The 13,111-nt window shown below is 39.9% G+C and overlaps 1 protein-coding gene across 1 annotated transcript in view; it reads left to right on the plus strand.

The window, feature by feature from the left end:
- Positions 1–4,623: 4,623 nt before the first annotated feature.
- Positions 4,624–13,111, plus strand: part of dkk2 (dickkopf WNT signaling pathway inhibitor 2) — a 13,706-nt gene continuing 5,218 nt past the window's right edge. Inside the window, exon 1 of the mRNA XM_069689362.1 lies at positions 4,624–5,097. Within this exon, the coding sequence (XP_069545463.1) occupies positions 4,906–5,097 (192 nt within the window). The 5' untranslated portion in view covers positions 4,624–4,905. The remainder of the gene's footprint in view (positions 5,098–13,111) is intronic.

Below are 13,111 nucleotides of genomic sequence, written 5' to 3' on the forward strand. Positions count from 1 at the left end.
GCTGTCATGTTGTCCTCTACATTTTTGGTCATGTTCACCAAAGGAGACTTTACAACTCTTTGGTCCAAACTTTCTTGGCTGAATCGTGTATGTTACAAGGCTCTCTTTATTACAGACATAAGGATAGGATGTGTTTTTTAAATGTATTTGGAAAGAGTTAATTGTTCTTTTCAAGGACTTTTTGTAAAAAAAAAGAAAAAGAAATGAAAAATTTATCAATGGACTATGCAAATCAAAAATCCTGTTTAGAAAACTGAGAACAGAGAAGATAATCCATCACGAGTGTCATCCTGAAAAATTCCCGTAATAAAAATAAGAACAGTCACTTGCAAAACACTTGTCAAAACAACTCCCAAGAAATGTGTTTCTCTTGTGAAGTCTGAACACTTAATTTCCTGGAACCAGCTTCCTTTTGGCCTGCTGCTCTGATGGTTAGCCACCTGCTGTACGATCCGCGTCATCATGCCACCAGCTCACATCTGCTGGACATGGACTTCTAAGAAAGGGAGACAGTCTCTCTGATATTTTGTTCATCATCTAGTGTGGGTGTACACCATATGCATGTTGAGTCACATCAAAGTCAGCAACAGCCTTTCACTGAGCTCCACCTCACTAACAAAGCATGACAGACATGTTGCTGGGTCTCAACCGTGGGGAACCCCATATTCGGCCAGAATATAAACACCCAAATTTCTGAATGATCTCGGAATCAAAGGCAGACGCAGAGTGGGCCGACTGATGTGTTGTGCTGATGCATGGTTGCGGGTAGCCGACCAAGAGGATGAAGCCCTTCCTGGACTGTGTGATCCATTAACAAGATCCAGACTCAGTGTGCCACAGTGAAACTGGTTTACACTGTCTTCAGTTTCATGAAATAATAAACCCACAATGACTTTAATCGCAGTCCAAGACTTTTAATTTGAAGTTGGACTTCACACAGTCTGTAAAATGGTGCTTTGACCAACTACTGATCTCATTTATGTCATATTATTTGGTTTATACACTGTGTGATTTAACACAAGTTTTATTGCATTTGCCACAACTCGAGCAGGCATCAGGGAAAAGAGAACTGAGAGCTTGGTGAAGATAAATCTCATACATTTGAATCAAGCTTAATTCAGAATTGCTACTGTATAGACCCTGAACTTAACCTGTAAACTCATGTAGTTGGTATATTTTTAAATTTTAAATTATTTGTATTTATTTCAAATTGTTGATTTAAAAAAATGCACTCAATGCAGAAAACACAGTTAAAAGGAATCATCAATTTTTTTTTTTTAATTGTAATTGGAAACAACTGATGTTCTTTTCAGTACTCAATATGTGTTGTTCAGGATGTTTAACTTCAACTTTGACTGTGATTTAAAAAAAAAAAAGTCTTTGAGGTGCCCGGTAGTTATTTTTTTGTGAGCTAGTAGGCTACTTACAATTTATTTTTTTAATGACCCAAACAAGATGTTTTCTTAAATCAAGCTTAAATCAAAAATACAAAAAGAACACAGCGGATATCACAATGTTTTGTTTGCCGTAATTTGGGCATAAACAATTGAGTCTCTCATCGTTCCTTGACTTTGTCTGACAATTTCAGTATGGGACCTTACCAACAAAAGTTCCTGAATCTTGTTGTCTCTCCTCTTAGACCGATTTGTGTAAATGACTCATCTTTTTTACCATCGATTGTTTGTATTTCGTACCAGTCGCATTATGGAAACGTCATCAACACATTCTCGGAACAATGATCTGCTCTAGTCTCACATGGGCTCAAGCTGATATTACACTGACTTTGCTAGCAGTCGTCTTCTTCCTGGTCATTGCTGGCACATGCCACATTCGTTGGTATAATTTTGCCACGTTTCACACAATGGTGTAAAACTATTGGCAGAATGGAGTTTTTGATCATAAATGTTGCTAGTTGGAAATAACTCCAAAGCCCACCTCTACTGCATCAGACTGTCTTAAGCAGTCTGGTCTAACTAAACATTCTGAGATATAAAATATGTTTTCGAAATTGGCCTCAGGCTTTACTATCTTGTAGCCATGCACTGAAGTGAGCCTGTGGTACCTGGCAGATGACCACCTGTCAGCACAAACAGCTATAATTTCACCAAAGGATTTTTTTCCAGTTCTAATCCACTTGTAAGTGATGCCAGAGTTATCCAGTCAGCTGTCAAGGGGGTGTACCTTTCAAGATTCAACTTTCATCTTCCCTCAAAATCCAGACTGCAAATCAGCAGTGCTTTGCTTTCTCTGTTGTCAGGTGAACAGATATTGATACGTACTCAAATATTATTTTACAGATGGTTTAAATTCTTCAACATCTGAGAATCTGCAACAGTTGTATAGTCAGAGTATTAACACGGCAAAATAGAAGTCAAAATGTGATCACCATGCGGAGGCTGGGGCGATGATGGCATGTCAGAACACAAGATTATACAGCGGGAAACTCTTTCCAACAGAGCAAGCCAAGAAAACAATCACAGATCTTGGCGCAGGTGCTCCAGATCTGCATAACAAGGAAGTCAAACTTTCTTTTTCTTCTAAAGATCACATTTTTGACACTAATTGGTGACATCCTGGAAGCTCTTTGTTAATCCACACTGAAAAAAGTGACAAAGCACAATGAGCCTACTTACACCATCATCCCTAAAAACTTGCACACCACATGCTGAACCTTTTGTCTCATCCACCAGAAGCCTCGCTGCCCAAAACATTCACATCGCCTCGCTTCCATCAGGATACTTTATCGTATTACTCAGGCCTGTCACATCTCATCTGCTGTGGTTCCTCTTGACATTTCCACACTTATCAGCACCAGTGCGTCAACATGCTGTTTTTTTTTTTCCTCTGGAGTTTCAGCGGTCTGTCATTTTAAGTGTCTCCTCTTTTCAGCGTGCATGTATTAAAAGTGATGAATGTGTTTGAAATGCCATAGACACTCCAAACCCGTCCCTCTCTGCTCTGGTTCTCTGCCACTTGTACCCTCTCTTGAGTGAGTTTTTAAGCTGTTTCATCAGGAAGATTGAAGGCAGACAAAATCCAGCTGGGCACCACCCAGTTTTAATGGAATAAATCAAAGTTCTCGCTGTGAGCCAATGTTTTTGTTTTGCAATGGGTTATTTGAACATAATCTTCCACTTATCTCGCAGAAATCAGTAATGAAAACTTCACAACGTTAGCGGTACTTAATCAGAGGAAGTTTATCATCTGCAGACCTGCACTTTTATTAAATGTTAAAAAGTTGTTTCGAGCTGGTAACTTTTCCCCTGAAAGTGGAGTTCTTTTCAAAACGTACTTCTAATAAAGGCAACTGTCTGGTGGCAGTCTTTCAAGGTAAATCACTGTGTGCTCAGGTGACAACGAGGGCGAAAATGGTATCACCTCTAAGCATCTACAGTTACATCAGACAAGTCCAATACTTCCTCCCACTCCCCAGTTCAGTTGGTTGCCCATTGTCTCCAACAAAAGAACTTGACACTTTGAATTGGAGTCTGTGATGGATCGCTTTTGAGGTCAGAAGCCTCTACCGGTGTACTGGTTTCATCTGAGCCCAACCAAGCTTCCAGACCTGAATATATGCTTCCAACTTGTGTGAAGGCTAAAACATTATTAGGTGAAGAGTCATAGAGGCATTGTGGGAAAGATGGTTTTGATGAGCTTCTTATTTTCATATTGATAAGATGGATTTTATGCTTCATTTACATGCACTGTGGTTCATCATATTTTCCATTGTCAGAGAGGAGGCAAGTCATGATTAATGCATGTAGATGATCATGACATATTTTTCTTTTTAATAGTTGCAGCAAAGGCTGACAGAGCACCAATCACAACATTATATGTACATGAGAGAAGGCAGTAAAAGGTATATATTTTCATTTGGAGCTGTAAAACAATACTAAAATGATACTCTCCAGGCAGGGCTTGTGTCTGTCAACTAAATGAATTATTCATTTGAGAACATCAAGGGTTTACCTGCCTGAAACTGAAAGAGTTCATTGTACTTAACAAATAGTCTATATTACATAACCACCATGAATATAACTTATCCTGATCCAAGGCTCTAAGAATCAAACAAAGGAGCCTCTATAATTCAAAACTAACCTTATCACCATTGTTATCCCATGCATCATGGGGGATGTCTTTCCCACTAAGGGAAACAATGGTTATACGATTAAAAAAAAAAAAAAAATCTGAATTATTCCTGAATGCTGGTTAAATTAACCCTGACTGCTTTTTTTGTTTCACATTTGTCAGGGCAACGTGTCAATGGAGAATACGTGAAAATTTCCCAGAGACATAAATTAATTCTTGTGATAATGCAAAATGTTCCACCTTACTAACAAAACTACCCTTTAGCTCTGACTTTTTTCTTTCCATTTCCTACATGCCCAACCGAATCGCAGTAAAAAGGGTCAATCGCTCAGTTAAAATACACAGTGTATAATTTTATAGCTTTTTCCCAACGGGGCTCCTGGTGCCGGTGTCGAGAAGACAATGCGAGAGCAGCAGTGCCGCACACAGATCAGTTTCATTCTTTGTCAGTTGTGAATAGGGGCGGAGGAAGCAAACTCATTAGAATCCTATAAAAAGAAAGTATCCGAGATCATAAAACAGCCGGCAGTAGGACTAAGTGCTCACTCACAGCCAGACAGAGACACAGTGGAAACCTCTCTGACCCTCAGAGTATCAGCATTTTAACAGATCCACCTTTTCACTTTTCCCTCTTTCACTGGGCTCTCTGCGGTTTTCAGATATCTGTGTCGATCGCAGTCGTTCTTTTGAATTTCTGATTTTCAGTGGCATCCACTACTTTCTGTATTGTAGTTTGGCAAGCGTGACGCATGTGACACAAAGTTAAATTTAAGAGGTTGTGCCTTTTTTTTTTGACATTTCAGTATTTTTTCGAGGATGCCCGTGTCCACTTGGAATAGATGTTGTATTGTGATGTTTCTCGTCGCTACACTGAGGATAGGGACATCCCAGGTATCCGAGGCGCGCCCAAAGGCGAACTCCATCAAGCCTGCTCTGTTGGAGGAGACACCGACACCGGCCACCAATCGCTCCGCTGCTGCCACCAAGAAACATAACATCCTTGGGCAGGTAATTTCAGTTATTTAATTTTCCTAGAAAGTAAAAAAATAAAAATATCTGTCACATTTTTCTTTAGGATGACCCATTATGGGAGAATGTATGAATAATACCAATGATAACGTTACTGTTGAAGTAGTTATTTAAAAAAAAAATAATTTTACAATTAAATGAGAGTTAAGTGAAGTTTATTAAGGGGTTACTATGTGAGAATAGTATTAGGCTATATGGCGTGAAAGATTTCGTGCAAATCGTTATTGGAAATTGCGAAGATTGGACCTCTCATAAACTATAATTGCCTTTCAAACCTGACGCCACATTCGGGTGCAGCGCACTTCCACCGTAAATCATTAATGCCAGCAGAAATGTGAGGAAAAAGTTAACACTTGGGGTAATTTTCTGTCTGGGTCTTAGTGCCATTAAAGTGGTCCAGACGCTTGCTGGGATTATGAGATTCTGTGGGGCCTCAGGGATACTCTTACCAACCAGTTAATACCCACTCAAGAGTTATCAATTCCTGCTGTTTCAACATAGCGCCATATTACTGCAGTTTGACAGCAAAGGTGGAATCAAAAGAAGAAGAAGCTGTGAACATTATAAGTTTTTTTTTTTTTTTTTTTTTTATCAAGTCAGGAGTAGAGCTCCTGCTTGGCCAGAACATTTTACATTCCGTCAAACGATATGTCCGAGGTGGATGTTTTAGTTTAGTTTTTGTCTAATCTGAAATTATAATTAAACTTGTAGGAGTGTAGTTGAGTTGTGCTCTGAACTGCTTTTGATGCCTCACAGTGTGTTTCTGAGCAGCAGATGGCACTGCCACATCTCCATCACATCTCCTGCAGCAGATAGAGTATCAGCTCACACAGATAGGTAATTACTTGTGTCCTTTAGGCGTTTTTTTTTTTTTTTTTTTTTTTCAGTTTTTTAGTCTCACCCATTATGTTTTTATTTGGCCTGTTCACACTAGTGATAGTGTTGGATATTTGTGAAGTGCTGAGAGCAGAGATCCAGCTCAGGCTGAAGAATTATGGAAAAGCCACAGTCTCTCCTCTGTGGAGTGTGGAGATCCAACCTCAGGCTACACTGCCAGACCTCAATTTGAACGCCTGCTTACATCTTTGCCATTGCAATAATTTGGAGTGGTTTGGAAGAGTGGACAGAGGGGAAACAATATGTGTGCAGAGACCACTATATTGTTACAAAAGCTAGATGTCATGGTGCATTGTCTCCAAGTGAAGATGGCTAATAGCCTTTATTGCAGGTTGGGGTGTATATATGTATGTATATATATGTTTTATATCTGTATGTTCTGGCTGCCAGTAAGTTTTCCAGAGTTGTAAAGTAACAGCCGCAGTTCAACCTTGGCCAGATGTGTGGCTTGACGATGTCAGGCAAGCTGCACTGACCCTCTGCATCTCATCATACAGTGGCTGTTTATGAGTGTAATGAATCAAAAATTACATGTTTCATCTCATTATGTGGCTGCGATGGCCAAAGACACTGAACTTTTTTTTTTTTTTATTGTGTCTACAATAGTAATACTTGTACCTTAGATTATTTCATTATAATAAATGCCTTGATGTAAGTTGCATAGCTCAAAAAAGTGAGGCATTTTCTTTCCAAAGTGAGTCCCATTAGACACCCAAAATATTTTCATCTTCGTCAGCCTTTGTGAAGTCCGTCATTGCTGATTAAGGTTTGGGTGTACTTTTGGAAAATGGGCATGCATCAGCTCATATTTCTCCTCTGGCATTCGCATTATGGGAAGCCCTGCTGCCGATATCCTACAAATAGATTTATGGTCAAGTTGTCATGTTGCTGAGTTCACTGCAATTGGTGAGGAATAGTTGGCAGATTATCACACCTCTGGAGAATTTACAGTGGGTTCAGGATGTGTGTGTGTGATTGTGAGCTTGCCAGTTATGCGAGTGAGAATCTCAGTAATTTCCCACCATGGCCATTTAGAATAAATAAATAAATAACCAACATTTTTACACGGTGTGAAGTAGCTGTTTGGGGTCTTGAAACTCTCACAGAATATTCAGAAAATTACAAGGAATCTCCTCACAAATTGCCTTCATTGGCTTTCATTTCAATGGTGCAAATTACTGAGGGAGAGAGTCCAGGCACCCTGGGAAGTCTAATGGCTGCAGCAGGAAACAAGGGTGTAATTTGGTGTTGTACCCATCAGATCAGAAATGTTGGTCGAAACCTCGGGTTCGAGGAAGCATTTGACAACTTAATGTACTTTTATTTCCTGTAGCGGCTGACAACACTTGGCGATAAGGGCTCCATCAATCACACAAAAACCAAGGCAGGTTTTGGCTATTCCTTGGTGTTCAGACGGACCAAACTGCTGAGTGTTTTCCTGTTGTCTCACCCTCTTCACATCAGCCTGACTGCAGTAAAACCGACAAAACCAAAACCTCGAAGACCTTGACAGCAAGCGCTCGTGGGTGGCACTGTTGGCTCCTTGGACGGGAACCAACAGAAATGGATAGCATGGGCAGGCAGTGCTCACCGCTGTAACCTCTGAACCCACAAAGGGACCAGCAGTGTGGCGGCATTCATGCAGTACGTGCCTGTAAAACATCAGCAGCCGGTCAGTCAGCCTTAACTAGTTGCTTTATTTAATTCAACACAGAGATTACTTTTAACAAGCGATCTTTGAGGGCTCTGTCTATAAAAGCAGAGCCTTTCTCTGTCTCAGACCTGGCCACCGCCCCAACCTAAAATGACTGTTTAGTGATCCTAATGAGCTGAGAAAGAGAGAGAAAAGGCAGGGTGAGGTGTGGCTGCTTGTTAGCCCTCGGCTCGGTTTGTGCTCCGGTCTTCTGTCCTGTGGCTTTTCCAGCCTGTGGGTCCCTTGGGTGCAGTGAAGTCCTCGCACTGGAACCATTAGGGTCCTCATGTGGAGACCACCTTTACTGTAATTGGACCTGTTAATGAGAGAGGAGACCTGTGCACCTCTCATTCCACAGGATTACACCTTTTAGAGCAACACACCTCCTAGATTAGAATCAAGAGCTTTTTTTCCTTTCCCTTGCTGGCCTTTGAAGAGGGCAGGCATGTGCAGCGACTGCACGCCTTTCTTTGTGTCCGATGAATAAGATATTCTCAGCATGTGTACTTAACTTAAGGAAGGTCTAGTTTTCAGAGGCTCTGGATTCTAGTGCTCAAAGGGGCATGGCAATAAACACATATGTTTTAAGTGATGAAAGACGGCAAGCGACATTTGAAGACATGGTTTGTGCAAGTGACTTGTGCGCAGTCATCCCTATGTTACCCAACACCGTCTGTCTGTGCTTTCAGGGCATATGAAGTTTGTTTATCCAGTGACATCGTTTATTTGACTCTTTAAGGCCCCTGCCACTCATTAACACCATTCACAGCTTCAGGTTACGAGCTTGAGCTCTGAAGGTCATGTGCAATCACAAAACAGAATGCAAAAAATTTGAACGTGTAAGAAGAGGTCCTGTACCTGTAAGCTTTATTGGTATTTTTTTCTCAGACAAAGTCACTGGAAGTATATCATATACAAATTGATCTCATCCTTTTACTTTTACAAGCTGTTAAATGCTACATGAAAATTATTAAGAATTATAGATAGTAAAGTTAATAGCTACAAACAAAAGACAGCCTTCACTACTGTTATGGTTCATAAAAGGTGCTACATGCAGCGGACAGAAGGTCTGGCTTTGATTTCACTTGTGTCTTATTAGTGTTTGCATCAGTGATCCACATTCGGACTTTCATTGAGTCATAAAGTTTACAGTTGCGCTAAATTAAACAATGAAATACATCACTTCTCTGTGCCTTTGATTCAAAGAAGCATTTTCTATATGATTGCCTCTGTCTGCCTTAATTGATCAAACATGATCAATTTAATCCATTTTTAGAAAGTTTTATTTTTAAGGTTGGAGATATTTTACTGTCAAGGTCTCAATATAAACCTAGTTAAGTCGAGGGAAAGGAAAAAAAAACCCTCAAAAAACACAAACAGAAGCAAAAAATAGGTTTTATACTGTCCGCTGAAAAAAGAAAAAAAGAAATGGTTGACCAGTTGAAGTCTGATGTGCTGATGATGTATCCAACTGCCCCAACATCACCCTTGCTCCTGTCACATATACTGAAGCCAATGGAGAGTTTTTGTCAGTTGACTGTAAACAGATGTAGTTTTAGGCAATTGCGATTGCTGTTTGTCGTTTTGATTCTTGCTCAGGTTTTACACTGTCCCTAGATTTTAAACCTCAGACTCAAACTGAATAGAAGAAACATACTGTGTGTGTATTTATTCATTGCTCTTATTTTTTTCTAAAATAATAATTGTTGTCTATCTTATTTTATGTATATGTATTTGTCAATTTTTTCTCATTGTGTGCACCTTTTTGTGTTTCTATGCTGACCTGACGATTCAATTTACCCACTGTGGGATTAATAAAGTCTAAGTGTAGTCTAAGTGCCACTGTTATTTTTAGTCATGACAGGGCACTTCCATCAAATTATATCAGCACTTTGGAATGACTGTACATAAGTAAATAAGGGATCCCGAGACTAGAGGAGAGGGTTCAAAGCCCTGCATATCCTGCAGTAAATCCCTTGTAGATTGTTGGTCCCGCACATTTAAGGTTCCTCTTCAAAGGCTCAGTGCTTTACCAGCACGAGAGCAACACGAGACAGGGCCGGGGGCTTCCCTTATGGCTCTCTGTCTGTCTCTTCCTTTATCGTCTCACCAGCATACCAGGAGAGGCTGCAGAGTACTCAGTTCTTAACCCACTTCCTGTGCAGGATCCAAGGCTGTGCTTTTATGTGCTTAGGGAAAAATAAGGGAGCAACAGAAAAAAGATACGATATCAATAAGATGCACCCAAATGAAACCCTGTCCCTCAGAAGTTGCAAATAAGGTGCTTTAAAACATGACAAGATAAAGTGAGATTATCAGATGTGATTTGGGGGCCAGCTTTATTTCATTGGGTTTCAAAGGGATGTCTTGCAGTTTGAGCCATGATGGAGGAGCTGAGCCCCACTCTTCTTCTACCCCAGTCTTTCCTGCATACAGTATGTGCAGGGCAATGTAATAGCCTTTGTGGCCAGCCTGTTTGGATCAGATAGGAATCAGAGCAGGTAGTGTCAAGTACTGCTGCACGTGGCTGGACCCATTTGTCTTCATATTTACATACGAACACATTTTTCTTGTCAGGGAAAAAAATGCCTGTTGCACCTTCTTGAACTTCTCTTCAGACCATATTTTCAGCATATTCTTTCCTCAGCTGTGATTACATCAACAGTCTGCAGCAATGTTTCTCTAAATAAGCAGTTTGGAAACAAAAAATACCCAGTCGAGCACGAAATTCTTGACGTGGAAAAAGAAACTTGACAAAACCTTAGAGCAAATGAAGTGGACTTTAATGTAAAGCAATAGTTTTGTCATTTTGTGAAATATGTATACCTGCTTTCTTGCAGAGGGATAAATACTAACCTCATGGCTGTGTGTTAAGTACAAAGTTAGAACCAGGAAGTGATTAATTTACCTTAGTATCAAAACTGGAAGCAGGAGGGATCAGCTAGCCTGACTGTCTCCCTGAACATCTACCACCTCCATACAAACAAGATACTATGTATGAATATGCTTTCAGCCATACCGGCACAAATTTACAGTTTATGGTTTTACAGGGAGTTGTGTGCTGCAAGTGTTTACGAACAAAAAGTGGGAACACAGTCATAGTAACATTGCAGCAAAGACACTGCACAGAAGTACTGGACAGACATCACAAAATAGTTACACTCTGCAAATCCCTCTTAAACCATCAATTGTTGTTTTACATCTACATTTGGTTCATTAATGAGCTTTAGAAGTGCTGGTGAGTGGATTCGATGAGACCTCTTTCCTCTGCTTCCAGTCTTCATGCTAAAATAAGACCTTCGAATATTCTGACAACACTTCTCAACCTTGTTGCAATTAAGACATTTTTAGGGCTTTGCTACTATCAACATGTTAAACATTTGAAATATATAAATTTGTCATAATGATGGATGGGCATTCAGTTTAATATTTGTGCTCATTTTTCTGTGGCTGTATCATTTCCTCCATGTGTTTCCAGCCTGAGAAAGCCAGCATGGCACACATCCAGAAAGTCTAATCTGGTTCATTTTCAGAAACTCCAGCACATGAGTAACAACTTCTTACGTGCTGAAATATTGATATTGTTGATAGCTGATTTAAACATGTGGTGTACATACACATTTGGAACGATGCCAGTTCCTTTGGGCATGGTGGCCCTTGTCTTATTGACCTTTTCTACCTCAAAAGGAGTTTGTTATTTATTGTGGCTATAATGATTTTAACTCAGATTTAAACCTCTTTCATGTTCACTCACATGTTGACTGTTCCATGTTTGTCAGTGGTAAGCCACACTAAATCAGATCTGTCAGTGTAGTGCCAGCTAAATGTTGATGCGGTGCTGGTGGTGGTGTGCCAGCCAAACATGTTGTTCTAATATCAATCTACAAAGGACATAATTCACACCATTAGATACCATACCCTACTCATCTTTACTGATCTGTATGTGTGGATAGGTGTGTTGTGCTGTTGTCTGGAAACTTTAGATCTAAAATTTACTCAAATCAAAGTGAATAGCTTGCAATTGGATAACAATGGTCAGCAATTGGAGAAACACAGTGTGGCCTGAACTTTATTGTGTCTCGCCCAACAGATGTGATCCTGAGCTTCTGCAGCTGTTCACAACGTCCCATCCCCCTTGATGAGTTCAGTGCAAATTCGTGACACTATTTCATTTATCTGCAAACCTAATTTGATTTGTGATACAATTTACGCCAAATGCCTTTGCTCTTGTTCCAAGTCTAATGGCAAAATAGGACTTTGCATGTGTAAAGAATTAGATCAAGACAGTGGTTCCAGTAAAACTTCCCGTCAGTGTACACACTTGTTATGGAAAAAGTGAGGTTGGCTTTAATTGCACTTCTCAATGCTATGGACAGTGCATATTATGCTTGTTAAGGTGGTGTTTTTTTCTTTGTGTGGCCATTTCAGTGCACTTATGGAAAAGACCTTCAGGTTCCTTGTGTACTTTGCTGGGCTGCATAATATGTCTAAACCTCTCAGTGTAAAAACAAAAAATACCAAATCAAAACCAAAATAAGCTATGAAGGAGGATGATTGGCTACTGAAATTACTCTGCAGTTATGGTTGTAGTCTCATTAAGCCCTGAACTCTTTGAGAGAACCACGAGAAACTGAAGTGGCTTCTCTTGGTTTGGAAATTGTAATGGCTCTATTGTTTAGCCCAGGAAAAAAAAGAACCACAACAGTGACAGTTAAGCTAATCCCTACAACATGTTGTCCACCAAAACTGGGCTCACAGAGACCACAGCCTGTAGTCATTTCACCCAAAACAAACATCCACCATATTGCCCTACTTACCCCCCAATGGTATCTAACCCAAGACTACCTGCATGGCTAATCTGAGGTTTTACATCTCTGCTGTGATGACTTTTGCCACCCAATTAATGTTTTGAAAGTAAATTGAATGCCATTCACTTTCACTGCATTAAGTCATGTTAACTAAATGTTACCCACACCATTTTTTTTAGAATCAATGATACTTGGTATGACTGTGGCTCTGTTTGAGAACAATTTTGTTTCCCATCAAAGTGCGACAGAAATGTTGGAGTTTTTTTTTTTACTGAAATAACCAACAGGGACACAACTTTAACAATAAAGGGACTTTTAGATGAATTCAAAGTTTCTACAGCCTGGTTTCCCTGAACATAACAGAAGCCTAACATTTCTCTCTTGAAACGGCAGCTTTTAAAAAAAAAAAAAAAAATCGTTTTTCTGTTCCGCTGATCCACATTAAGTGTTCAAAAATACTGAAAAATTTGCTGGCATGAAATTTACTTTGATCCACTGCCTCTTTTATGCAATACAGTGTCTAAGTTGGGCTTCAGTTGAATCTTTGTTGGTTCTTGTATTTAGTCCAAACAAAACTTTGAACAGTTTGACAGCA

Source organism: Brachyistius frenatus, unplaced genomic scaffold (genome assembly GCF_029030835.1).
Source record: "Brachyistius frenatus isolate BFR_SWC_R1_liver_20210118 unplaced genomic scaffold, ASM2903083v1 Contig_7, whole genome shotgun sequence".
NCBI lineage: Eukaryota > Metazoa > Chordata > Actinopteri > Embiotocidae > Brachyistius > Brachyistius frenatus.